Here is a 26,421-nt window from a genome sequence, read left to right as displayed (position 1 = left end):
CTTGTGCTTTCATTGGATGAGTACAAATGTCATTGCTAAGCTTCAAGTTGCTGTCAAGTAAAAATAGTGCTTTTAACTCAAATTAAATATATATAAGCCAATGTTTTGGTGTACAAAATACATATCATACACTAGAAGCAATGTAACATCTTCAACTTATTTTTTTAGGAGTTACTTCTAATGTATGCAACAATGTTTTTTTTACTGTAATTTTGTCTGTCAGTTTAAGGTGTTTGTCTCCACCTACTGGTGCTGAATGTGCCATTGTTCTCACATTGTACAGTTATTTTACAGAGTAGGCTTTAAAAATGAAATCTGAATTGTCAGAAAGGACATTTATTCCTTTGTACCACACTTACTTTGCAAATGATCCAATTATAATAAAGCTAGTAAAAGTTTAAGATGTGGAATGTTTTTATTGACTGGTTGAAACATCTGAATTTGAAAACTGCAATTAGATTTTTACATTTTGCTATTTTCACCCCAATGTGACAATAAGAAAATGAAACAACACAAAAAACAGCTTGAAGTGGAGTAGCTACAGACACTGTGTGAAGTGAATCCATAATTACCCAATACTCATGTTGCAAAACCTCCAAGGAATGATCTCTTTATTTTAAGGCTGTAATGAATCATATAATAATTTGAATGTGCACATCGGTAACATGAGCCCACACAAACTTTGGTACTGATCAGGAGCAGCTAGAACCAAGGATGATAAAGGCTGCATAATATATATTTATGTTGAACACCTCTGTTATGAATTCAGCACTTCATTGGTTTGAACTATACAGTATGTGCTCTAGTACTGTACTCTAGCATTCAGCATTTACTGGTCCATATACAAATTCTACAAGAACTTTCGAAGCATTTTTATTAAAATGATAATGGAAACTAAATATATCAAATCTCAAGTAATTAAAGTGCAAAACTTAGAGTGGTGGAATGATTGAATTTCTTTAAAAAAGTTAAATTTCATAATTAGCCCCAGCTGCTGAATACATATTTAGTACTTTCTAAATAATTTACGAAATTTGCTATAATGCTATAATTGCTCATAAGTGCTATAATTTTATGTGTGTGTGAGGCTTACAGTATAATATAAGCATAGAGCCTAACTACATGTTGTAGATACTGTTAATAGACAGTTATGGATTTGCATAAAAACTCAAACTAAGGACCTTGCATTGGAATGATGAGACAGCAGACATGCAACGAGCTGGAGACATGCTGCTCTAGCTTACATCTTCCTGGCCCCTGGAATACTTTGTAGATTGTATGAAGAAAGTAACATTCAGAGTCTAAAGCGACTCAGAGTCTTTGTAATGAAAAATATTTCTGTTAATGTCAATGAAGTCACAACCCAATGTACTCAAATTTGCATTGCAGTGAAAAAGGAAAGTAAAAGGACAGTATTTCAGTATTAATATTCATGTCTGTTCACTTGGTCAATCCACAAACAGCATCATTTAGGCAGTGTAACCGACTTATAACCTTAGTTAGGAAGCAGGATTGAGCCGGACATTCAGCTGTCGTTGCCGAAGACGGTGTTGAGTTGTTGGGTGACCCTGATGAAGGTGGTCCTGCGGCTCAGCTCCTTCAGTTTCCCTGCCCCTACATAGGTGCAGGTGGATCGGACCCCGCCCAGGACGTCTCGTATTGTCACGTCCACCGGACCTTTGTAAACAACTTCGACTGTCTTCCCCTCCGACGCTCTGAAAACATAAAAAAAAACTGGGATTACTCTTTAGAGCACACAGTGTAAACACGGTATACTATGTCAACCCCAATGACCCAAAAACAACTGACTTATTTCACCAAAATAATTGTGGATGACCTGTACTCAGCCACGCCTCCTGCGTGTTTCTTCATTGCCGTGTCGGAGCTCATTCCATAGAACAGCTTGTATTTCTTGCCATTTTTTTCAATAATCTCTCCCCCGCTTTCTGAGTGTCCAGCAAGCATACCGCCCAGCATCACAAAGTCCGCTCCAGCACCTGAGAGCAAACATAGACTGAGAAGTTGAACAGAAAGCGTTCCTACTAGGGTTGGAATTTGAGTGCAATTTGAAAACAGTAACGCTTACCAAAAGCCTTTGACACATCTCCTGGGCAAGTACATCCCCCATCCTGTGAGAAAGACAAGACAAAACATGTCACAATGTTTTGAATGTGACTGCATGTTTATCATGGTTGTATGTACAACCTGGAGACCAAAGATAAGGCTGCACATTCTCAGGGTGAAATACATGTCTAACAAACCTTGTTGACTGTGGGAAGAAAAGAGATGAATAAGTTTCAGTTTAAAGCATTGTTTTTTCTTGGCCAGAGTTAGATGAGAAGATCAATGCTATTCTGCTATTCTTAATATGAACCTGGAACCACTAGCCAGTTAGCTTAGAATAAAGTACAAAGACGGGAAATGTGGAAAACAATTCTGAATTTTGATCCTTTCGGACGGAGCCAGGCTAGCTGTTTCCCAGTTATCAGTCTCTATGCTAAGCTCAGCTAACTGGCTAGTGGCTGTAGTTGAAAGTGGTATCAATCTTTTCATCTAACTCTCAAGAAAGCAAAGCCCATTTCCCAGAATGTAAAACTATTTAACATTATTTCTACACAACAAAAACTGTGATGATTAAATCCTTGGATTATCAGAGAAGAGAGACACTCACAGAGATGATGTGGCCACCCAAGCCATGGGCAGCATCTGCACACTCGATCACAGCGCTGAGCTGGGGGTAGCCCACCCCCGTCTTCATGCGGGTGGTACACACAGAGCCTGTAGAGGAAGTCACAGGGGCAAGAGATGACTCTTAAGATTTCTAGTTTGCAGCCTGTGATGACAGGAAACTGAATTTTTAAGCAGTGTTTATGGTCTGTTTGATCTGTAAGTGAAATAAATGGGGCAAGGCAAGGCAGCTTTATTTGTACGCCACATTTCAACAACAAGACAATTCAAGTGCTTAACATAAAATATTGAATAGCAGTTAAAAACAATTAATACAGGGAGGTTGCTACATGGCAAATATCCATCCAGGAGAGTGTGTGAAAGTAATTTGATATACTATAAATAACATATGTAAGGCTGTAATCACCTGGTCCAATGCCTACTTTGATGATGTCAGCACCAGCCAGGATTAGCTCCTCTACCATCTCTCCTGTCACCACATTTCCTGCCTAAGCAGCATAAAAAATGTTTTATTGATTAATTATCAAAGAAATGTTGACACATGGACATCCATTCTGTTTTCAGCCCCACAGTTAAAAGGCAGACTACTACTACTGACCATTATAGTGTGAGAGGGGAACTTCTCCCTGACGTCTTTGACGAAGTGAACAAAGTGTTCGGAGTAGCCGTTGGCCACGTCAACACAGATAAACTGCAGCTTTGGCACCGCCGCCAAGATGGCTGAAATCCTGTCAAAGTCCCCTTCCCCGGTACCCGTGCTAACTGCTACACTCTGCAAGAGAAACGGAGAAGAGAAAGATTTGTGTAACAAAAACAAATTCCACAATAAAAAACAAACACAAGGTTTCCAAAGTGCTGCACAAAAAGATAATACAGAATAAATAGATAACACAATAAAAGCACAATAAAAAGATGAGGTACCATATATGTAGTAGTAATGACAAAAGTAATAAAATAAAATAAATCAAAAAAATAACTAAAATGCACTGCCAGCATACGATAATTATATGCAATATACACATAGCACTCTACCTGGTATTAAAAGCCAAAAATAATAATAAAATAATTAACACTTTGGACCACTTTGAGTACCTTCACGCATTCAGGATTTTGTTTTGCAAACTCCACCCAGTCATCCACGGAGTAATGTTTGTGAATCGTGGTGAAAAGAGTGAACTAGAGGAAGACAGAAAAAAACACAATCACTGAGATATCCTAACAGTGAGTGAGCGATGGAGTGAATGAACAAACAAAACAATAAATAAATCAATATATTTGTGAGTTTTTTTAAGTCTATGAGGTGCCTCTTATCTTTTTGTGACTTAAAAGTGGACCTGGAATTATGACATACAGCAGTTTGTGTCATTTATTATCATTACATGGATATAGAAAAAGATGCTACAAATAAGCCAACAATACTTCAATTCTGGCACCCGGGAACCATAATTACAGGTCAGCCTGCTTTGTAATAAAGGGATTATTAGGCATTATAGTGTCCACTGTTTGGAATACATTTAGGTCAGCAGCCAAGAGAAAATTATAATCAGAATCAGAATCAGAATCAGAATCAGCTTTATTCGCCAGGTATGACATACAAGTATGCATACAAGGAATTTGACTTAGGTTGGAGCAAATTACCCTGTGTGCTCTGTAAAGCTCTTTGTGAAATAATAAGTGACTCATACACATCCCATGTAATGCATAACTTGCCTGGTGCAAAGCCAGGGCCATCTCAAAGGTCCCCACGGTGTCCATGTTTGCAGCAATAATTGGGATCCCTCTGTAGCTGCCCTTGGAGTTCCTGAAAGTGTAGCTCCTCGTTAGGTCTACCTGTGGAAGGCAAAAACAACGTGACATTAGTATAGTTAATAGTTTTATTAATTTGTTTAACTAACTAGGAAACCATTTATTTTTAGACATGATCCACAATGTGTTACTGCAGTCACAGGAAAGCAAGAGCCTATATTTTGTAGATGCTAAAGGATCACTGCTTGAATTCACTAACCAGCTGGTTACATGTGAATGAGTGCTAATACCTACCTATTTACTATTTTTCTAACAACATTCGAAAAGAGGCCCATAACCTCTGTGTATGTGAATGTGTGAGAATCATGTTTATCTGATGAGCAGGTGGCACCCTGTATGGCAGCCTCGACCACAGTGTATAAATGTGTGTGAATGGTGCCTATAACATGTAAAAGCGCTCTGAGTAGTCGTGAAGACTAGAAAAGCTACATAACACACATACAGTCCATTCTACGTGACCACACCACACCAATCCTTGCTGCCTTTCACTGGTTACCTATGAGTTTTAGAATTGAGATTTTACTGCTTTTTTAAGCCTTGAGCGGTATGGCTGCTGCTTATACTATATACAATCTGCTAACTGCTTATTAGCCTGATCGCTGCTTGAGATTCTCTGGCAGAGCCCTACTAGGGCTTCCAAGATCTCAAATGGTCAACAAAGGGGCTTTTGTTGTCCGGGTCGGTAAAACTCCCTGCCTGTGGATGTCATGCTGGCAAACTTCTTTAAATCTCTGAAGTCTTAAGACTCCCTTTTATCTTATGACTTTTTCTTAGTTGCTGACATTTGTTGTGACTGTTTATATGATTGTATACTGTTATATCTTGAGTTCTGGGTCTTAACTACTAAAGCACTTTCTAACTTTGCTTTAATATGTGCTATATAAATAATTTAATATATTATTATTACGACATTTTTACCTACTTTAATAACTACCAAATGCCTATGAGCGTTCCCTTACCAGGAATGAGTAAAGGTTCAGATAATGGAAAAAATCTGTTTTTACATCAGTCAGGTTTTAATGTGTAAAAATCAAAATAGACAGCTGTAACGTTACACCTACCTCGCTCCTTGACTTCAGTGTGCTCCGCTTTGGACGGAGGAGCACATCCTTGAAGTCCAGCTTGATGTCATTCTCAATGCGAGGCATTTCGGTGCAGGCTGTACAGGTTGTGTAACAAAATAGAAATGTTAAATAGAGCAGTTTGTCCTAGAATGTGAATCTGTGAAAGAGAGAGAGAGAGAGAGAGACAGCGAGAGAGAGACAGCGAGAGAGAGAGTGTTCTGGATGACTGCTTTGTGCTGCGTCTTTTTTTTAGTTTTTAGACTTTTTTTCCTCCCCTTATACACAACATATGGTAATTAAATGCCACTAACGTTATATTAGGCAAGGTCTACACATATTAGCCTTAACTGTAATAACTACTTGGTGGAGACGTAATAAGCTAGCTAGCCATTTCACAAATGCTCAAACGCTACTGAAAATGATACTGGTAATGCTGTACCGTTCTGAATACTGAACCACAAGTATCAGAACAGCGTTGCTTCTTCTTCTTTGGGCCAGATGTCAAAATTCAAGGTTAGCTATGCCGTTAAAATGTCACATTTTCTCACACCAACTTATTTGACGTTAGCGTTGTAACGAGTTAAGGTAAGAAAAAGCTGTTAACTTAAGTAGTATGTTTAGCTAAATCAAGTATTTACCTTTAGGAAAGTAAGGTTGATTTTTTCTGTGCCGCCGTTTTGACACTGTGTGCGCGGGAAGCTTTACCGGGGCGAACACCAATTTTCCCTGTAGTTTTTAAAGGACTTTACCTGATTGGTGGTGCGCAGTCAAAAACTACAATGCAAGACTCGCTTTATGTTGCGTTGCGCTGATGTCGTAAGAGTTATTTAAGGGATAGGGCAAACGAATTTCGGTTAATTTTGTTGAAGCTATTCTCACGCTAGTAGAAGACCATTTTAGTGCAATTACTGTTCTTTTTTGACGGTATGTAAAGCAAATGCGCAGTCCGAAATCAAGTTGAAGCGGAACCATTGACGTACAAACAAGAAGGCAGTGGGATTGACTGTGGAACACAGGAAACAGCAGTTTAATTTTTGCAAGTATATGAGGCTCGGGTTTACTGACGAAAAATACCGTCTAATCATTGTTGTAAATCAAGTCATAGATTTAGTTAAGATAATATCATATTACTGATCCGGCTCGAGTTTATTTTATAAAACGAGTCAACAAAGATGCTGATTAAAGTGAAGGTAAGGCAAAGCAAGTATTACCCAGTGTTAACAGTAAACATTTGAATAGTTGTCCTATCTTTTTTATTTGCTCAACAATAACCCAACTTAAATTTTTTTTAATTTTTTTTTTTATCTCAGACACTCACAGGAAAAGAGATAGAAATTGACATAGAACCCACAGATAAGGTATAATTATCTTTTATTTTCCATATGTACTGTATGCTAATAATTACCAGTTATTCTCAATATGTTTTACATTCATTTCTATCCAGGTGGAGCGTATTAAAGAAAGGGTAGAAGAGAAAGAAGGGATCCCTCCGCAGCAGCAGAGGCTGATCTACAGTGGAAAACAAATGTAAGATTAGGATGCACTTTCTTTCATATACCTAGCCTTAATATTCTGGATTTTTGTTATTGTCAACATGTCCCATGTAAACCAAAAAGCATCAATGAATTGATCCTCCTAACAAATACTGCCTGTGTGTCCAACGCCTGATAAATCCTATTCCTCTGTGCCATAGAAAGAAAAAAAAACTATGACTAATACATCAATGAGCCACGCCGTCATGTTCCCTCATTATGATGAATAGAGGCAGTGCAGTTTGCTTTGAGTCAATCTCACGTACTAGACTGTCCTGGTGCTGTTAATCCTCACTTGTGGACCAGTCGGCAGCTGAAAATCCTCCCAAACAAATGGACAATTTACCCCTGTTTTAGTAATGTTTGTTACAAACTATGACATCCAGTCTTCATTTAAAATCATCTATATTCTGGACCCGTTTAAAAAAAATGTGTATCTTTAGTAGGACGATTAAATTGTGGGATTTCTGCTGTCTGACACCTTCTACCCTGCATCCCCTTTGTCTTTATTCTCAGGAACGATGAGAAAACAGCGGCAGACTATAAAATCCAGGGAGGCTCTGTTCTCCATTTGGTTCTTGCTCTGCGAGGAGGGCAGCTGCTGTGACAGGTACAGTATAGGCTCTGCCAGAAGCCTGTACTCCAAGCCTGTGTTGTAGCCATCCCTTGGAAACATGCCTTAGGTTTCAGCGATGCCTACACTAAACGGATACAGCAAAGACACACAGCCATGTGTTGCGGAGTCACCTGGCGGCATCGTAGGCAACACAGAGCCATTGGTAGAAAGAGATAGATCAGGTTCTACCTGTGGCAGCTACTTCCCTACAGCCAAACATGTGTTGGCTGCAAACACTTCCCCCTCTCACTGTAACATTGTCATGGTGAGACACTCCACATGTTAAAAGGCAAAGTTACTTTCAGAATTAAATAAAGCTTTGGCTAAAGATTTACAACCCAGAGCTAATTTTGGTGCTACATGAAACTGTACTGTACAGTGTTCAAGTCATTCTCTGTTACTTTCTGTGGCTCTGCATGTGAGCATCTATTTTGATTCCACTGAATATATAACAGAGATAACTGTAGCTTAATATGCTGAAACCCATCCTTGGATAACAATCTTTTCCTTCAGAGGGTGACTTTTCTGCTTCATCCATATTTTACTCCCCATTTATTTATTATTTAAGCCCCAACTCACTCAGTATAATTATCTGAGGCTACAGGGTGTATTAACATTGCAAATGTCATTCTCTCTTGTAAAGCGCCCGTGTGCCTCAGTTAGACTTGTGAAGGATGGACAACGGCATTGTTGAAGGAATATTTTGAGAAATACATATGACTTTCTGACTAAAAGTTGGATGAGAAAATTGATATTGTCATCTAACTCTCAGGCATTAAGCAAATAAGAGCATTTCCTTACATGCCACTAATTATAAATCATGTACCACAGACTTTACTTTACACCTACTTCCTAAGTAGACTGTCAATTCAGTAGGATAATGTTTTATATAATTTCATATGAGTTTTATTTGTTAAGACCAATTTGGCCCATTTTACTGTGCTTAGATAAGGAACGTGCCAACTATGACAATGGTCTCAGTTTGCATGGACATTGTTCAGTTTGTTTTTGTGTTCAGAGAAACAACGTTTAGTTTCAGGATTGCTGTGTCAGGACCATTTGGCCCCCTTAGTGTGTACAGAATTGCGTGACATGGACATATGCTGTGAATTAGTTTGTCAGTACAATAAATTTATGTTAATGCTGAAAATGCATCCCTTTTGTCATTCTTCATACATTTTTTTTATTACAATTTTCAAAACAGCTGTACAAAGGAGACGTGAAAAGTCTTACGCATTTTTTTCTTTTTTATTCTTGTCACACACTCACTACCAATATGTACATTTACATTTTAAACATAAAAATAGACTTAAGTTTGAGAGACACTTCAGTCAAATATGCTCGCAAATGGCAGCTTAAATTAGAGACCAATGTGTACACATAATGATTTAGAAACTACATTCTTATTAGGCAGTGTATTGTAGTGTGATGATGGGTAGGTAGAAGAATAATTGCTTGGATTACAACATAGAGACCTGCATATTTCCACCATATTGACGGCCTGTTTTGGTCTGAATTACAGCAAGAATTGGATGTTGCAGCCTATTAGGGAAACTTGAGCAGCAAGAAAGTAAGACATCAAAACAAAATCCGCACTGTTAAACTTTAAGATTTTAAGCAGTAAACAAGCAGGTAGAGGTTTTAGTCTGCATAGTTCTCCCTATCACAAAGTTGCAGCATTTCATTTCTGAGGGGAATTCATTTTCAGGCCTCATTTATGTACAGTAAGTGTCTTGCTAAATATGTGAAATTCACTATGTTGCATGTGAAAAATTGACTAATAAAAATGTAATCACCCTCTTTAAAATGATTGCAATCGAAGTCAGGGAGCAGTTTTTCCTACATAAATGAGGCACTGAATTACAAATTCACACCTTAGTCAGTGGTTTTTATTTGACACAATATACAGACTTCCATGACGTGTGTATACTGTAAATACACAATAACCATACAGGCACAAAACACAATCATTGAACTTATAAAGACATCCAAGACTCCTGTTCCCCTTACAGTTCAACAAAAGAAACTTTCACAATACTGGCCCAACTTTAATTATTCTTTATAGTTAGATTGATTTACCTCTGTAAGATTTTTGTCTTGGGATTGCCTGTAAAACATGGACTCCTGAGGAAATACAAATCTAAAAGCACCAGTACAGAAATATCAATCAATCAGATCTCAAGTTGTTAGGGTCTAAAGTGTTTTAGGCAAGTGTATTTAAGCAGAAGGCAGTGGGGACGCCCTGAGACACTAATAGATTACAGAAAGGAGGACACAAGAGTACATACTGTGTGTTTATGTGTGCAGGAGTGTTGTTACTATATTATACAATATAAGTATAGATACATAACTATTACCAAACCAGAAAGATTGGGTTTATTCAAGAGTGCATGTTCAGTTTTTGCTGATGCCTATACTAATATTGCACTAAAAATGTCTTCTATTGAATTAAAAAATATTTAGTGTGAAGCTCTAATTTCTACACCCTAAAAAAAGAACAAAAACATATTTAGACACAGCTAGATGTTAAGCTACAAAAACACTTCTTCCATAAAACATGTAAGACAATCAATGCCTCTTTAAAACTGTTTTTCACGCAGGCATTCACATGTGTCGGTGTAGGGGTTTGCGTATTAACAATGCACGTCTTGCCTATTAATTTTAGTTGTCTATGTCCATGCTGGACTTGCAGTTTTAACAAGTTAATTGTCAGTGTATTGTCCACACAAGAACCACTTTTTTATAGTTTTTTTGTTACTTCCACAAAAATAAAAACTACCCCAATGTTCGAGGATTAATCATCTCTCCACAAAAGATCTAGTCAAAACAGATCTATAGTGACAAAACAGATCTATAGTGACACCCAAGTACAGACTGTATTCTAATTAAGGCAATTAACAAGAACAGATGACACATCAGCTTTCAGGTGTACGCAAGAGTAAAAAAAAATAGGCCGAGATGTATATGATGTTGAATAAAAAAAAGAAAAAGAGAATATCGACAAAGCTAAAATTAAAATATTAAAACTAAAATAACTACAAAGACAAATGATATAAACAATTAACACAATTACAAAAAAAAAGGAGAAACATTTCAGAATCACAGTCACCTTTAAAAGCTAAACGCAGTAAAACAGTGTACTTCAACAAATGACTTGATCTGAATCAGATTTTCTGCTTTGAGGATCAAAATATAGCTTTGGTGTGCTTGGATGAAGAAGCAACATTTCCAATGTGTCAAAAAAAAAAGACCAAAAATCAAACCAAAGAAAAGGTAGCCATCACAGTAGCGTAAGAGTCTTTTGATAAAGATACAAAAAATGAAATGATGCTCTTACAGTAGGAGTGCGCAGATGATGATGATGATGATGAAGAGTAGTACATGTGACTGATTAAGCATGTATTGAGGAGTTGGAAGGTGCTAACCTTCTTTATTGCACTTCTGAAAGACCCCAGACAAAAAGGTTTGACGTCATATAACTCTACATACCTCATGTTATATTTGGCACAAAAAATTATTGATTGATATAAAACCAAATACCAATATGAAAGACAAAGTGTTGATCAGTAAATCCACTATAAACTGTGGTGTGTTTGCATGTGTGTTTGCGCGCACCCATGTGTGCATCTTCATATGTCTGTTCATTTTGAGGCAGGTGGGAGATAAAATCTTTAGAAGTCCGCTGACTGATGGTTGTCTACGTCCGCGTTGGACAGAGGAGACCTGGCCTCCTTCATTTACTCTCCTTCCTCTTCGCTCCCACCGCTCTTACCCATGTCGGGATAAACCACCACGCAGAACTTCTGGCCCAAGTACGTCATCTTATCTAGAAGAAGAGAACAACAAAGACTTTTAAGAAAGGGGCTTTTAAATGACATATGAGTACAGTATGCATGTAATGTATGAAGAAAACTCTTTAATATATGACATTGTTCCCAGGACAAATAATTCAAATTCAACCATGTTTTCAAGTACTGTGTTAAAAGAATACTTCATACGTAATATTAATTGTCTTACCAGAAGTTAGAAAAGATCAATACCTCTTTCTGTCAAGTCAGTATTGAGGAAGAGCCAGGCATGCTTACTTACAAAAATAACAACCCTGTGTGACTCCCTCCAAAAACCACAAACTGTCGTTTGTACATTTCTGTGTTGTTACTGATTAAACAAACGTGTTATTAATATGTGAGCTTTAGAGCTGGAGGCCAGGCTGGCTGTTTCCCCCTGCTTCTAGCCTTTTGCTAAGTTAATTGCCCCCTTGCTCTCACTCCATACAGAGTGTACAGACATTATCTTCTCAATTAACTCTTTCCAAGAAAACAAATAGGCATATTTTTCCAAATACCTATTACATGGACTTGCCTGATGGCATAAAATGTATTTGAGGTTCTAATAATGTCAAACATTTCACCACTGAAAACAACGTGACAGTAAGCTAACTTACTAACGAAGGCGTCAAAGCACTGTGGCTTATTGTCCCAGTAGACTCCCAGGAAATATACTGGGACACCGGTCAGCATGATGGCCAGGCCGATGCCACACACCACGGGTTCAGAGTAAAGGGAGAAAATGAGCAAGAAGGCCCAGAAAAGGAGGTAAATGACCGGCCAGATGAGGCTGATCTGGAAGGTAAGGGAGAACAAAGCAACAACGTATTACACTCATGTAGAGACGATCATTTGGCAGTTTGTATAATATTTCTTCTTTTTGCATCTGACTATTGTGAGTTTTTGTATGAAATGTGCTTTTTATGGCTGTTTTTATGAGACACGACCAGGTTCAAAGTGGACCAAAAGCACCTCATAAACACACCTTGATTGGTCGGTGAATGTCGGGCTGTTTAATACGAAGGACAATCTGCCCGGCGACAGTGACTCCGTAGAAGAGGTAGTTGATGAAGCCCACATAGTTGATGAGGGTGTACATGTCGCTGGTGCACAGCATAAGCAGGGTAGACAGGCACTGAGGAAGAAGAGGGAGAAAAGGAGGGTCAGAGGCAAGAAGTTTGATAATTTGTGGTTGGTTTTTCTGTGTTTCACGAGAGACAGAACGCAACATATCTGAAGGAAGTAATGTACGGGGAGTGTAGCGGTGAGAGCGGTACTCACAGTGAAGAGCAGAGCAGGGATGGGAGTGCAGCGTTTCACATGAATCATGGCCAGCAGACTGGGGAGGTGGCCCTCTCTGGCTCCAGCAAAGAACAATCTGTGAGAGGCAGAGATGCAATAATTCAGTTATTGCATGTACGGTATTTAAGTCTACAGTACATCTACACTTTTTATGGTGAAAATGAAATATTAGAAAGCGTTTTGCAGAGGTTTAAGATGAATGGGAGTAGATAATATATATTCACTGCAATTATTGAAGTGCATTGCTGGCAGCTGGTGCATTGCCCACACATAGTAAATCCCATCTAATCAACTTAGACTAGACTTTATTGATCCTTTTGGGATGACTCCCGCGAGGAAATTGAAATCAAAGCTGTTACCGAGCCAACTAACCTGGAAGAGGTGAAGAGGGAGCCATTGACTCCCCCGAATGTGGAGAGAGCCACAGAGATGGGCATGATCCACGACATGACTCCCAGCAGCTTCTCACCAAACGTCTAGTAAAAGAGGAGCGGGAGGATGGAGGTTAGAGGTTGGATGAAAGGAGGCAGACACACAGGCTGACGGTAAGATGCTTACTTCATCATGTGTCAATGTGTTCACTACCATAATTCAATAAAATTTTATTTACAGTATCAAATCATAACAAGAGTTATCTCAAGACACTTTAATGAATGCACTGAATGACGTTCAAAAGGTATCAACCAACACGTTTCACTCACTAGAGGGAGACAGTCGTTCTACTATCAAGGCGTGTGTTTGAGCATCCTACGTCATGCGCTGAGATACTCACCACGGCAACCGCGTTTGAGGCGAGCAGCTCCTGGGGACTCATGGCCGTGACGTAGGCGATGTTGGCAAAGACGTAAACGAAAGTCACGAGGGGGATGGAGATGAAGATGGCACGAGGAAGATTCCTGGAGAAGACAGAAACAGCAATAATTAGGAGACAGAATGAGGAGGAAAGCTTAAGAAAAGGGAGTATAGGGGACGATTTAAAGGAGAAAATTAAAAATGGTACATTAGGGGAAGTGAATTAATGGATACCAAGATTATTAAAAACTTGGGATTGTTTAAAAGACAGAAAATGCAGAGATAATGAAGACAGAAAACCATTTTATTTGTTTCTAGGTCAGTGGCCAGACACTGGGGATGATGGTGAGAATTATCTCATGCTAAGTTGAATACATTTCAGAGAGCTTTAAGAAAATGGATTAAACTAGGAAGCTTAGCTGGTATGCTACTGCTAATCACTGAAATAGCTACTGTACTAGCAGCTTTTAAAACAACTATATTACTATCCCATGGCTATGAGCCATTCAGTACTGTGGGAAGGTGGTTTTCTAACAGTAGCAAAAAATATTTCTAGAGATATGAGAATCAGAATAAAGCATCTTACACGTAGGGGTCCACCAGCTCCTCTGTGACGTAGTTGAGGAAGTTCCACCCTCCGTAGGCGAAGGAGCCTTGTAGGAAAGCTAAGGCTATCAAACCCACATCATAGTCCTGGAATGGCTCAAAGGCATTGGCTGGCTCAAGCCAGTAGTAGTCTCCTACAGGAGATAGATAATGCAAACATGTTTAGGTGACATTTTTAATTGACAACATTTTATAATATCAGAAACCCCACCCTTTTTTTCTTTTCTTTTTTATGTCTTTTCATACTAGTTCGCCATCAAAATCGTCTCATTTAGTCAAGGTTTTCTGCATTCCTTATGTTCATTTATATGACCTTTTCTAACTAAATAGGTCTTTCCTGAGAATTTGTCTTGGGTTTGCTAATGTTGTTTAGCTTTGGGGGTAAACAAATGTTTTCCATTTAAGTTTTGGGCTTGCTGTGAGGGAACCCATCTGAAAACCATCATCTAATGTGATCAGGGTGTGTAAAACAAGTTGTAAAAAACATTCTGCTAAATCCTGTAAAGTGACTTGTTCGGTGCTCCCAGAGCTCCCAATCAGAGATTATCAAACAATTTGTTTTAGGGTGAATGTCTAAACCATCCATAAATCTTCCTAATTTTTCATTTGTTGTTATATGTTTCCTGAAATCCCTTCTTGAGGCATGTTTTCAGAGAGCATTAAAGTATTTGTACTGTCTCATACCATCCCTCAAATATGACCTAAAGTCTCCCATCAAATCAGCCACTGAACCTGAAACTTCATTTAACTTCAAAGAGTCGCACAAAAATCCCCATTTTGTTGTTTTAGGGGCCTTCTCTCTCTGTCCCCTGTAACAACTGGCCCTCAGCCATACTGTGACAGCAAAAGCACACAGGCGTGCTGATACTAGCAATTTGAAAAGGGGCCCCAGAAACTCACTGACTCTTGCAGCGTCCACAGAGCGTCTGTACTGTCTCGAGTGAGTGAAGATGCCCCCGGTGACCGCGAGTGTGTTTGAGTGACTTTTTTTTCCTTTCACACATAGATGCCAGACAAAGGTGGAATGTATTGTGGACATATGCACTCATTGTGCTTACCCTTGCAGATCTGCACAATGCCCATGATGATGATGAGGGCGAGGGCCAGCAGTTTTCCGGCGGTGAACATGTCCTGCACTCTAGTGGCCCACCTAACACTGGAGCAGTTCACCCATGTCAGCAGCACTAGATGCACAAAGAAAACACAGTAAAATGTAATGCTTATTTATTCTACCCCCAGTTTTACCATTGTGTTTCCTCCTAAAGTGCCAATTTTATTTTGTATCAGCTTGTTCCAACTCTTTACTTAAGCGCTAATGCTGTTTACACTGTGACATATTCAAACCCAAAACTCCAATTTGTTTTATGAGTGCACCATTTTATCACATTCTGCGTGTGTTGGGCATCAGTTTATACTAATTCCCCCAAAATTCGGCCTGGCATAATGATAGCTTTGGAAATGTTGGGATTGCTCCACTAAAATTTGGTAGGTTTGAATAATGTGCTGCACGATACGAGTTAGCACTGACAGTAACAAAAGGTTGTAAACTGATTATGCTATGGGGTGAATGTAGTAGATAAAGGTTTATGTGTTGACTGTTTTATTGAGCTGGTAAAGGAACTGTCAGTGCATTGTTGTAGTAGTAAAACTGATTATTTCCCAAGAAAAGATGAAGACGTAAAAATAACTGGTTACTGTTACTTGAGGGAAAAGTGAATTGATGTCAGGCCAACAAGTGGAAAAAGATAAAAAGATATCAGCACACTCAACGTGTCTTAACATAATTTATTTTACAATGTAATGTAAAGATTCCAAACTCCAGATTTGAAAATACATTTGGAAATGCTATTTATCTCACTTCAACCTAAGACTGACACTAACACAGACAGAGATAATGGATTTGATCTGTACTGCTGGGTGCAACAGGCCAATGGGTTCAGGCCAATAGGGTGCCATTAAATAACGTGCGTGTTTGACTCTGTGGGATTAAGATTATCACATTAAATAACTTTGAACTGCCACTGCAGGGAACAAAGGGAGATGCACATGAACAGACATGCATGGGTCTGCACTGACACTGCAGATGTGTGTATTGGATGCAGATAAAGAGACAAGTGCAAAGAGTGGTTTTTGTAATTGTTGTAGAGATGTAGGTTGGTGAGTGTTTTTTTAAATTTGTATTAACTTCCTACAGCATTAACACAAATTACAACAGCAGACAGAACAAGAGTTGCAGGAAGGGATAATAGCAGCAAAAAAAACCGGAAAGGAGAAAGTTTTAACACCCAGATCAGCTTAGGACTTGAGTTGTATGTTGTGTACACACAGGCACGCTGAACTAAAATACAACTGATGCAGCCCTGAGTAAATACATCAGAAACCTCTTAATTCACCATTACACAGAAGTTGTTGTAAGAACCAGATGATCTTTTGCCAAAGAACTGCATTACAGTAACAACACCTGGCAGGCTGCTAGTAAACATATAAACCCACATTCTTCGAACCATAAAGGCGAAGGGGGGTCGCTCAGCTGTCTGTAAGCTGAGTATACAAACTTATGTATGGTAACTTGCAGAGTTAACTATGAGCCTGCTGGTAAACATGACAGTTATGACCTCCCCCTCCGCCATCCCAGCGAGAATCCCCAACATGTTTTTGAAATGGTACACCTTGAAAAACCCTTGCCCTGCAAGATTGAAATGACCGGACCTGCCAGCGATTGGCCGCATCTGGTTTGGTCTCTAAATCTGAACTGGATTTGTAGGTAAATACGTAACCTGCACACTATTACATAATATTCTGCGAGGGGCCAGATCTGGGAAATCAAAGTAATGTGTAAACAGAGAAGCAGATGCATGTTGAGCCTATAAACAACAAGGATGACATCATTGACTGAATCTGTCCTAAGGACATCTTTCTATTGGCTCAACCAAAACTAAAAACAAACCAGTCATGACTGCTAGCAGTTCTTGTCAGAGCTAAGGACTGTTGGCTTCAAGCGTTATATAAAGTGAGACAAGAAAGACAGGTAAATGTTGCTCAATGGGTCTTATACACCCAAGCGAAGCCTTTAGAGAGTGCAGTGCTGTATTTACCTCTGTCAAAATGTTTGTGTGTTGGTTAGCAGAGTATCTCAAAAGCATGCCAACAGATTTTAATAAAACTGGTGAGGTCATGTGCAAAGAAAGGTTTTATTAGCGTAGACTGGACACAATAGCTGCACCACGTGTCCGTTTATGAAGAACTTTATGCGAGGAATAAAAGAGATTTTTGATTTTTTCTCTATTATAGTAGACATCGAGGTTCTGTCTTTGTGATGTTCTGCTGACTGACCCACACAACTTATTTGGCAAAGGTAACAAAGTAGTGGAACTCTTGGTTCACTGAGTACAAGTGTGTGTGTGTCTGCGTGTGTTAATGTGCATGCCATTGGAAAGTGAGATTTCCATTTTGTCACACCAAACAGGGCAGCCAACTGAGGCCATCTGCCAGTGAACAGCATGCCACAGGACGGAAAAAAAAACCTTTGGAGATCAGTAACAAAAACATACTACTTTTTCCTGAAGAACCCTGACCACTCAAAAGACATGCAAAAACCCTTTTGACTCAGCAATGTTTCGGCAAAGTTCCCCTTTCCTGAAAAGCATTTAGTGGTAATGGCTAAAAGAATATTGCATATTTACGCACTCACTATTCCTCCCTAAATGTCATCACACAATACACAATTTTCCCCAGTGTCCACGTCTGTCTGTCTATCTAAAAGCTGCTTGCAGTATTTGGCCAGTGTGTGTGTGAATTTAGTTAAGTGATTTAAATCAACCACTGTCATGTCAGTGGCAACACATTCCCCCATTTGTCTTCACAGTTTCACTTATTAGTGCTATACTCCTCTAACTGCTTTGCTATCTTGTATTAGATGACCTCTGTCTGAGGGTTAAAAAACATAGGAGCGTCAAAGTAAATACTAGGAAAACTGGATAAACATAATTCCGACAATATGTGACAGCTGTGATGATGCAACTGCAACCAACAGAGTGAATGCTGCTGCAGTGGAACACGTGCTTTACTGTTAAATACGTAGCAATGCACAGTATGTGAAGTACTTTTACATTTTGCTCAACCCTGAATATTTAACTGTTTTGTAACTGTGTCAGCATTTGCGTACCCATTCCTTTTGTTTTTTCAACATTTAAGTCTGTCTCAACAAGCCTAATCAAAAAAAGAATGTTCTTTTGCGGTATTTCTTTAGGCTACCTGCACTCTTCACTAGATAATTAAGACTGAATCAGTGTGGAGTCGGAGCTGTGAGCTCGCTCACCAGAAAAAGTGTACTTCTTTGAAGAAAGAGTTTCATTTGTAAAATGTTTCTCATACGGGTAGATTCATTTACAAGTGCAAACCTGTCTTTAAGACAATATTTTCAGTTGCACCAATTTGTTCAAACATAGCTATAAAAACGTTTAAAGAGGCTGTAGTTGTTACTAGCAGGTGTTTTGTGGAAAGGAAATATGATTTATGTTGTCAGTGAACATTTTCCTAAACATTCTGTGACAAAAATATATATATTCTGAACAACACAAATGTGTTTCTTTTTCCAGACTTTAGTCTAATTTGCTTCTTTTTATATGAAATACAGATTGTTTCCCCTATTCAAGCTTCTACAAACTCTTCAAATGAAACAACCTAAGCAGCGAATATATCTCGCAACACATGGACAAATTGTTGCAGTCTTCTCATCAAATTCTCGGCAAAAGAAAGCAAATAAGCATTTCTCAATACAGAAATACAGTTGAGACAAATGATTTTACAGAGAGCCGTGGTAAAAGATTTATGCGCTAAATCCCTGCAATGAATATTCCTGGCATGATCATGACATACGCCTTACACGTTAAGCTAATCCCCAATACTGGTTACACAGGTACTATTGTACATAACTGTGGCACTGTATATTAACCTACTTGTCTAGCCTTGTGAGGCAAGGAAAACCCTTGAACTCTGTGAAACCTTGCTTTAAGGGAGTTTTACTCAGCCATTCAAGGAATGTTCTGCGTTAGGAAACATGTCTGTGGGCAACAACAACAAGCATGTGTTTGTGTCCAAACTTCGGTATTACTCACAGAGGCAGACAGCAGCCAGCAGACGCAGGCCGTTCTCCGGCGGGAAGCATGTCGGGAAGAGAGGCTGCAGGACGTAGTTTGAAAACGTCAGCGCGATCACAGCCTGGTTGGTAGGATAGATCACCAGCACGGCGATCCACAGACGCAGGAACCTGAGGCAAAAAGGAATTAGAAACAGTGACAAACATAGAGGCATGGGAGAAACAGTAGGGTGTCAGGAGCACACAAAGGCGGGGGATAAACAGGATGAACACATGAAAAAGGCACATGGCACATGTATACATCCTCCCATTTACACATTTTCATTCACAGCAGGTTCTTTTTTGAGGCAGGTGGCAGAAATCTGAACTCTGTTTCCTACCATTCTAGACCTCTCACCTATTTAATAACTTCTTAATGTACTGAAACATGCACCGCTGAAACAATTAATAGTCAATAAAATGATTCATGGATTGAACACCTAATCACTTAATAAATGTGTTGTTCAATTTAAGTCTTTTAAAAAGCAAACATGCTGGTAACGGCCTGAGAACATGAGAATTTGCTGCTTTTTTTTACTGATTTGTGTCAAATTTAAATTGATTATCTTTGTGTTTTTCAGACAATTAAGGTATTTCAAGATGCCACCTTGGGCTTTTTTGCTATAATGTTTGACAAGATAAACAATCAAATGAAAAAAAGCAGTGCACTGATAGAGACGACAATAAAATAGTACCTCATTGCAGTCCTCATGACAAAGCAAAGGGGGGGAAACCCCTGCTGTCAGTGAGTGACTGATATGGAAACATAACGGCTCATTCAAGGGCTTGTTTCAGGGATGTCACTGTACGCTGATATTCATTAACAATTGAATACAATTTCAGTTGGGCGGCTAATTTTACTGACATGACTCAGTGACCTGAAGTGGAGGGACAACACGATGCACCAATATGGCAGCACGTTACTGATGTTAGCTAGTGTGTGCTGTTCAATGTTTTAGAAAGTGATGAGGATGAGTCACACTACACTGACGCAAGCCTTGTCAGTAGTTACACGGATTGGTCACTGGTGCTTCACCCATGCAGGGGGAGAAAACGGACAAGTGTGCGAGACGGTGAGATGAGATAAAGGAGAGCATGAGGGTTTATTTGAGTGCAGCAGGGACAACCAGACTAGTTTTTTTTTACATGGAATTCCCTGATAGCTTATAAAAGGATCATTACAGCTGACTGCGTTAACAGGCTTGTGTCTTACTGGAATGTGTATGTATGTGTGTGTGTGTGTGTGTGTGTGTGTGTGTGTGTGTGTGTGTGTGTGTGTGTGTGTGTGTAAAGTGAACATTCAAATGCAGACTGAAACCTCAATGTAGACGCCATAACACTGACACAAAGTAATATAATAGTAATATACAAAATTTTAAATTTTGTGCAACTTTATACTTCTATTTCATTACATTTCTCAGGGAAATATTGTACTTTTTACCTCACTACATCAATCTGACAGCTAATGTTACTTTGGAGATTGGGTTTCATGTGTTAAACATATGATAAACTTAGATGATGATAGACTGAAACAAACCAAAACTCCATAGTTATTGTGTTTGTATTAGTATCGTAGCAGACGTAGCGCCACATGAACCAGCTCCAACATTCAAATGGAGATTGCAGTTTAATGTATCAATGAATATGATTTATTACATACTTAAATGTGATACTTTAATATATATGGCTGATTATACTTTGGTACTTCTACTTAAATTCTCTGCTAGTCCTGTGTGTGGAGAACAACTAGAGGATTTAGTAGCATAAGTAAATGCTTATTTTTTTATAGCCTATTTCACAATCCCGCTATAACTAGTTTCACACAATGACTGTGGCATCTATAGTAGTCTATATACTGCTCATTATGGTTGTAACACAACCCTTGTTAGTCTGACAATACAAAGAGTCTTTGTACTTGAAACGCTGTCCATTCAAGTTGTGTTTGAGCATACAACTTTACATGCTCTTCCCCTTTGTCTATATGCTTCCCCCAGCTGCAACATGGTGATGTAAGTGTTTCTATTACTGCAGTTCCTGATGTATACAGTACGCATAACTGCTTCCCACATTCACACACATTTAGGGATAAAAGGTGCAGGACAACAAAAACAAACACCACTTGAACAAGGTTTATTTATGCTAGATGGAGGGCACAGGGAAATAGTGTGGCCCCAACACTTCAAACCAAACTACCGAGCCCCTGGAAGTGAACGTCCATTGATGTGTATTGATAGCAACTGTACAAAGGGACAAAAACAATCATTGTCTGTTTTGTCTTGTGGAATTCCTCTCTCAAAATACCTTGATAATATGTATCCTTGTGATACTTGGAAAAACAATGGTCTAATCTATGTTTACAGTCTAGGCAAAGGCACAGGGTGTGTTAGATCGACGCTAACAAACAACATTGTTTCACTTGGAAAGTATGGTTCCCAAGCGTTTCCTGTAAGAAGCGTTACCTTATGGATGAATGGAAGAAGCTGTGGGCAGAAAGTCAATTCAAAACTGGTTGACAAAGATGTAAAACCACACAGCAGCCTCACATTTGTAAACTATCTTTTACTGCTTGGGAATCTACCGGCTTCAGGTTTAAGGCCCCCTGCTTTGGATCAAGATGTCTGACGTATATGAGCAGGCTCATCCACCAGGATAAAGAGAGGCATCTAGACATGGTGGTATGCTCACCTAAATCCACGTCAATTTAACTATAATTGTTTGGGAGGCCCCTTCTTCTAATAAAACTGCTCATACATTCACTAGACAGTCCTTTTGACCGGGAGGTTTATCAAACCTAAGTGACCTGAGAGTCAGCAAAAAGTTTGATCATAAATAAATCTACCCTTTACCTCCAAATAATCTTAGATTATTACAAAAAGTAGCTTTTAATGTCTGTCTTTGGTTAAATAAAAAAAAAAAAAGGATAACCACTGCTTTACATCTTGAAAACACAAGCACTTTTTTGCACACATTCTTAAATGTCAAATCAAAAACCCCAGAAAAACCCCAACGGTACTATAGTTTCCTGTAAATGTCACATATTGTCAAAAGCTTTCTCTTTCCTTGCACTTGCTTACCACTCACATACGTCAGTCTCATTTGATGTGTCTTGCTTACTGACTCAAAATCCCATCTGCAAAAAGCATGTGAAAATACACCTGAACGCCCCTCATATTGTTTCCAATGACTTGTTTCACTACTGTTTCAGTAAATGACTGAATGTCTCACCCAGCCAGTCCTCCAAAGATGTCCTTGACGTAGGAGTAGTCTCCCCCAGACTTGGGGATGGTGACGCCTAGCTCGGCGTAGCACAGCGCCCCAATGGCTGTGATGATGCCCGTGATGATCCAGACGATCAGGGCAACACCCACGGAGCTGGCGTTCTCCATCACTCCCTTCGGACTGACGAAGATACCTGAGCCGATAATGTTACCTGGTGGAGGGAGGGAAGAGAGAGGGGTCAGGTTTCAGTGCAGAATGAATAAGAGGTTGTTGTCAGCATTGTCGTGAGAAGCTGTAGTGTTTACATGAATGAGCAAAACAAAGTAGGTTTTTATGTGGGATATTTAGAGTATTTAAAGGGGCATTCCACCATTTTGACACATTACAGCGTCGCTACAGCTCTGAATGAGCTTTATCAAGTCTGAGAAAATAACTCAAGTGATGCCATTATGTTAAAAAGCCTGGATTACAAACTGGGGGAGTGTAGTCTGAAGGCTGTGAGCCAAAAATATACTATCCTGTTGCATTATGGGAAGTGTAGGGTTTAGTATTACAATTTTAACCATTATATACAAATGTATTTAATGTGTCTCTTGTAACAACTTTAGATCTTTAACACTCTCATGTATGTGTATGGAGCAAGAACAGGGAGAAAATTAGCCTATCTTAGCATAAAGACTGGAAACAGGGAGAAACAGATAGCCTAGCTCGGCCTGAAGTACAAAAGTGTGCATGAAAACACTTTTAAAGCGCACTAATTAATTCAAACACAAACCAATGTACAAGCCACCTCAGCAAGTGTGATGACACCAAACCTGGCCACCTCCCTGAGACAATAAGACTCTAGGAAGTCACTACACCTACATCTTAAACCGCTAAGAAATAGTTACTGCACAAAACCCCACCTAAAACCCACAAACTGTCATTTTTTTGTTCCTGTTAATGTTTGGAATAAAAAAAGCAGCTGAGCCATTAGGTAAAGTGGGAAACTTGTAATCTGCTGAGTTGACAGAGTTATGAGTAGAAGGAGCAAGATAGAGAGTGGGGTGACAGAGTGCAAAGAGTGAGAAGAGGGAGGAGGGATTGGAGGTAAATTCAGAGGGGGGAGAATAATGTCCTGACAGATTCAATGAGCATCAGTGTGCCAGGCATTTTACACAGGAGCTAAAAGATGGAGGGACAGACGACTGGGGTTCTAGTCCGACCTTAAAAAGAAGCCGGATGGAGCCACTGGACAGATTCACTCCTGTCTGATGAGGCTTCGACACAGCTGAGTTTTAGGAGCTTACTATCACTGGGTTGACTGTGCTTGAACTTAGCGGGCAATAAAAAAAGGCATTGGGGTCAAAGGTTGAAGGCTTTGAATCATAACTGGATAATAGGCTGAGTGGCAATATAAAGTACAAAAGTCAAAGTTCCGCCTGCAGAGTTAAATGAAGGGTAGGTAATCTTTCCTGAACGGTCAATGAACAATTTATTACTTTTTGGGGCACAGTGTGACAACATAATAGGAGTAATTTACACAATTTGTAATGTAGAAATGACAAATATTTGCTTGTTCCTGCTTCTAAAATGGATGAATTTCCGGCTTTTCTTAGTTTAAATCCTTGCAGATTGATATATTTTTTATTTTTTAGCTATTAGACACACACATCTACAGGTCTCTATAATCCTTCAAGTATAATAATCTGAGAAAACAAAATCTTTTTCAGTTTCAGTCAACAGCTCATAACTTATGAGGCCTTAACCTGTGATGACGGGTCAGTAGCAGACATTGACTTGCTTTAAGGGGTCAAAAAGTAAAAGGTTTGGGAACCACTGGACTAAACTACTATAAATTATAGATTAATTCCCAAATAATAGTTAGTTGCAGAAAAACACGCTGATATGTTAATATTGACTCCTCCAGCGCCTGAAGGAAAAGACTATCAGGTAAATCTAAAGCAAAATCGGAACATATGCCAAGCCGCTCAACTGAAAGCATGAGACCATGCACCATTTATTTAACTTTAACAGATTCAATATGCGTCAGTGCTGAGGACAGCCGCTCATTTATGTAACTCCAGTTGCAGGTGAAGGATGAAAATCACGACAAACCATCAAACCACAGGTCATGCTGACATCTTTATGTCAGCAGTGGTCTTCAGTGCATGACCTTTGACATGTAGGGGGAAACAACAGCAATGTGTTGACTCAGCATTTTCCTCTGTTGCAAAGTCCCTGATATGCTTCTGCAGAGTCAGATAAAAGTTCTGGTTTGAATGAGTTCTTATTTAGACTTCTATTTAAGGGTGAGCGAGTGCTTTTATCAAGGTGAGCAAATATGCACGGCAGCATGTTGTGTGTTCGTGTCATGTGCATCATTGCACGTGAGTGTGTGTGACATGCTGACTGTGTGGTATCTCTTCGGGTTTCCTGTTCTTCTGATAGTTTTCACATCCTTTTGTCTCCAAACAGACCCAGGGGGAACAAGGCTTTTTTTTTTTTTTTTTTTAACATGCAGTTGCTAAACTGCTGGCTCTCTCTTGACCTAAATCTAAGACCAAATGCACATTTATATCAACTTTAGGAAGCAGTGGATAAAAAGTCAAAGTCAAACTGTTGAATGTCTCGGCAGTGTGCATCACATCTAACCACGTGTCTCTTTGTCATATTTCTGGATTTTTTTTACAAATCTCTGCAGGCCTCAACCTCTTTAAGGACAGGATATTGTGATATTCTCCTGATCTCATTACTGCTTTGCAAAGGAAGAGGTTTGGTCTCAGACATGCTCTCTGAGCACGTTTCTGTTCCTCTTGGACTTTGTCTGATGCCTTCTAACAGCAACAGGCTGAGGCTCCACTTTAGAATTGACACAATGTATTTTTTATGGTTTTAGATTTAGTTTCTAGAATGTAATCTTACTTTTCCGATTAATTCTAATTTTGTGGCAGATTAAATGTTTTACGTTGTTAAGCTGTATCATTATATATTACTGTTCAGCATTTTCAGTATCATTTAATCTGCCAATAATTTTCTCAACAATTAATAATCCTTTGGTTTGTAACATGCCAGAAAGTAATTGAAAATGCATACACACTATGGAGATACATTTTGTGAAGCTATAGACAAAACAAAAACTGCATAGTTACATCTTAAGTGAAGTCCAAGCTTGCGAACACTGAGAATCAATGAGAGAAATAAATTGTTTTGTTATTTGTTAGGGCCTCCATGACACAAAATTGAATGCCACGCTCACGCCAGCAGCAGCAGGCTATGAATATTAACAAGCATGTGTGTGTTTGTGCGGCATTATGATATAACCCTAATCAGCCTTTATAAAGCCCTCTAAGATTAGTTGTTGCATTTCCACCCGGCGTTAAATCCCTGTTTAAACAGCCACCAATCTGAAGCAATCTGCTGCTTGGCCCTCAGCCAGCCCCGCACAGACCCTGCAGGCCCTGTGTGCGTGCATGTGTATGAGTTATTATTGTACCAAAGCAATTTACAACACTGGAGAAATTTGTGAGAAAGAGGAAGGGTTTGGTGTTATCATTACCATTGCCAACTTCCACCAACTCGGGATGAAAAGCTACTGTGATAGCATAAAACAGCTTGTTTAATTAAAGTGATGTGAAGTTGAGCAGCAATTCAATTACAACAAACGTAGACTGGAGTCCAGCTCAGACATGGCTTAGCCAGGCAAGCTAATAAAACAGCATAATCAGGGTGAAGTCTTCTTCCAAGTGGCCAAAAGTTCACTTCTAATCCCAAATTCTGGTTTTGCACGATTCTGGATTTATATGTGTGTGTGCGTGTATGTGTATATGTGTGTGTGTGTGTGTGTGTGTGT

At 39.2% G+C, this 26,421-nt stretch overlaps 3 protein-coding genes across 4 annotated transcripts in view; 1 reads left to right on the top strand and 2 right to left on the bottom strand.

Moving 5' to 3' along the window:
- Positions 1-396: 396 nt before the first annotated feature.
- On the bottom strand, positions 397-6,351 carry gmpr2 (guanosine monophosphate reductase 2). Of its 2 annotated transcripts, none has more exons than XM_032544127.1 (10): positions 6,197-6,284; positions 5,556-5,715; positions 4,399-4,518; positions 3,781-3,864; positions 3,287-3,460; positions 3,095-3,176; positions 2,672-2,778; positions 2,087-2,129; positions 1,838-1,997; positions 397-1,715 (listed from the first exon to the last, which is right to left on the bottom strand). In XM_032544127.1, the coding sequence occupies exons 2-10, from the start codon at positions 5,640-5,642 to the stop codon at positions 1,526-1,528; spliced, it is 1,047 nt and encodes a 348-aa protein (XP_032400018.1). In that variant the 5' UTR covers positions 5,643-5,715; positions 6,197-6,284; the 3' UTR covers positions 397-1,525. The 2 variants fall into 2 exon arrangements, with proteins under 2 accessions (XP_032400018.1, XP_032400017.1); XM_032544126.1 differs by having other exon boundaries at positions 1,460-1,715; positions 5,556-5,653; positions 6,197-6,351.
- Positions 6,352-6,479: 128 nt separating this feature from the next.
- nedd8 (NEDD8 ubiquitin like modifier) lies at positions 6,480-8,067 on the top strand. The gene is made up of 4 exons (XM_032544149.1): positions 6,480-6,748; positions 6,869-6,916; positions 7,003-7,085; positions 7,607-8,067. The coding sequence occupies exons 1-4, from the start codon at positions 6,731-6,733 to the stop codon at positions 7,695-7,697; spliced, it is 240 nt and encodes a 79-aa protein (XP_032400040.1). The 5' UTR covers positions 6,480-6,730; the 3' UTR covers positions 7,698-8,067.
- A 1,499-nt stretch (positions 8,068-9,566) lies between these two features.
- Positions 9,567-26,421, bottom strand: part of slc7a8a (solute carrier family 7 member 8a) — a 19,791-nt gene continuing 2,936 nt past the window's right edge. Inside the window, exons 2-11 of the mRNA XM_032544116.1 lie at positions 22,596-22,800; positions 19,351-19,502; positions 15,292-15,417; positions 14,214-14,367; positions 13,608-13,731; positions 13,208-13,311; positions 12,815-12,911; positions 12,519-12,668; positions 12,151-12,328; positions 9,567-11,532 (exon numbers count right to left, since the gene is read on the bottom strand). Of these exons, the coding sequence (XP_032400007.1) occupies positions 11,444-11,532; positions 12,151-12,328; positions 12,519-12,668; positions 12,815-12,911; positions 13,208-13,311; positions 13,608-13,731; positions 14,214-14,367; positions 15,292-15,417; positions 19,351-19,502; positions 22,596-22,800 (1,379 nt within the window). The 3' untranslated portion in view covers positions 9,567-11,443. The remainder of the gene's footprint in view (positions 11,533-12,150; positions 12,329-12,518; positions 12,669-12,814; positions 12,912-13,207; positions 13,312-13,607; positions 13,732-14,213; positions 14,368-15,291; positions 15,418-19,350; positions 19,503-22,595; positions 22,801-26,421) is intronic.

Source organism: Etheostoma spectabile, chromosome 19 (genome assembly GCF_008692095.1).
Source record: "Etheostoma spectabile isolate EspeVRDwgs_2016 chromosome 19, UIUC_Espe_1.0, whole genome shotgun sequence".
Lineage (NCBI taxonomy): Eukaryota > Metazoa > Chordata > Actinopteri > Perciformes > Percidae > Etheostoma > Etheostoma spectabile.
Note: the sequence above shows the minus strand (reverse complement) of the source record. Positions and strands in the feature narration are given on the sequence as shown.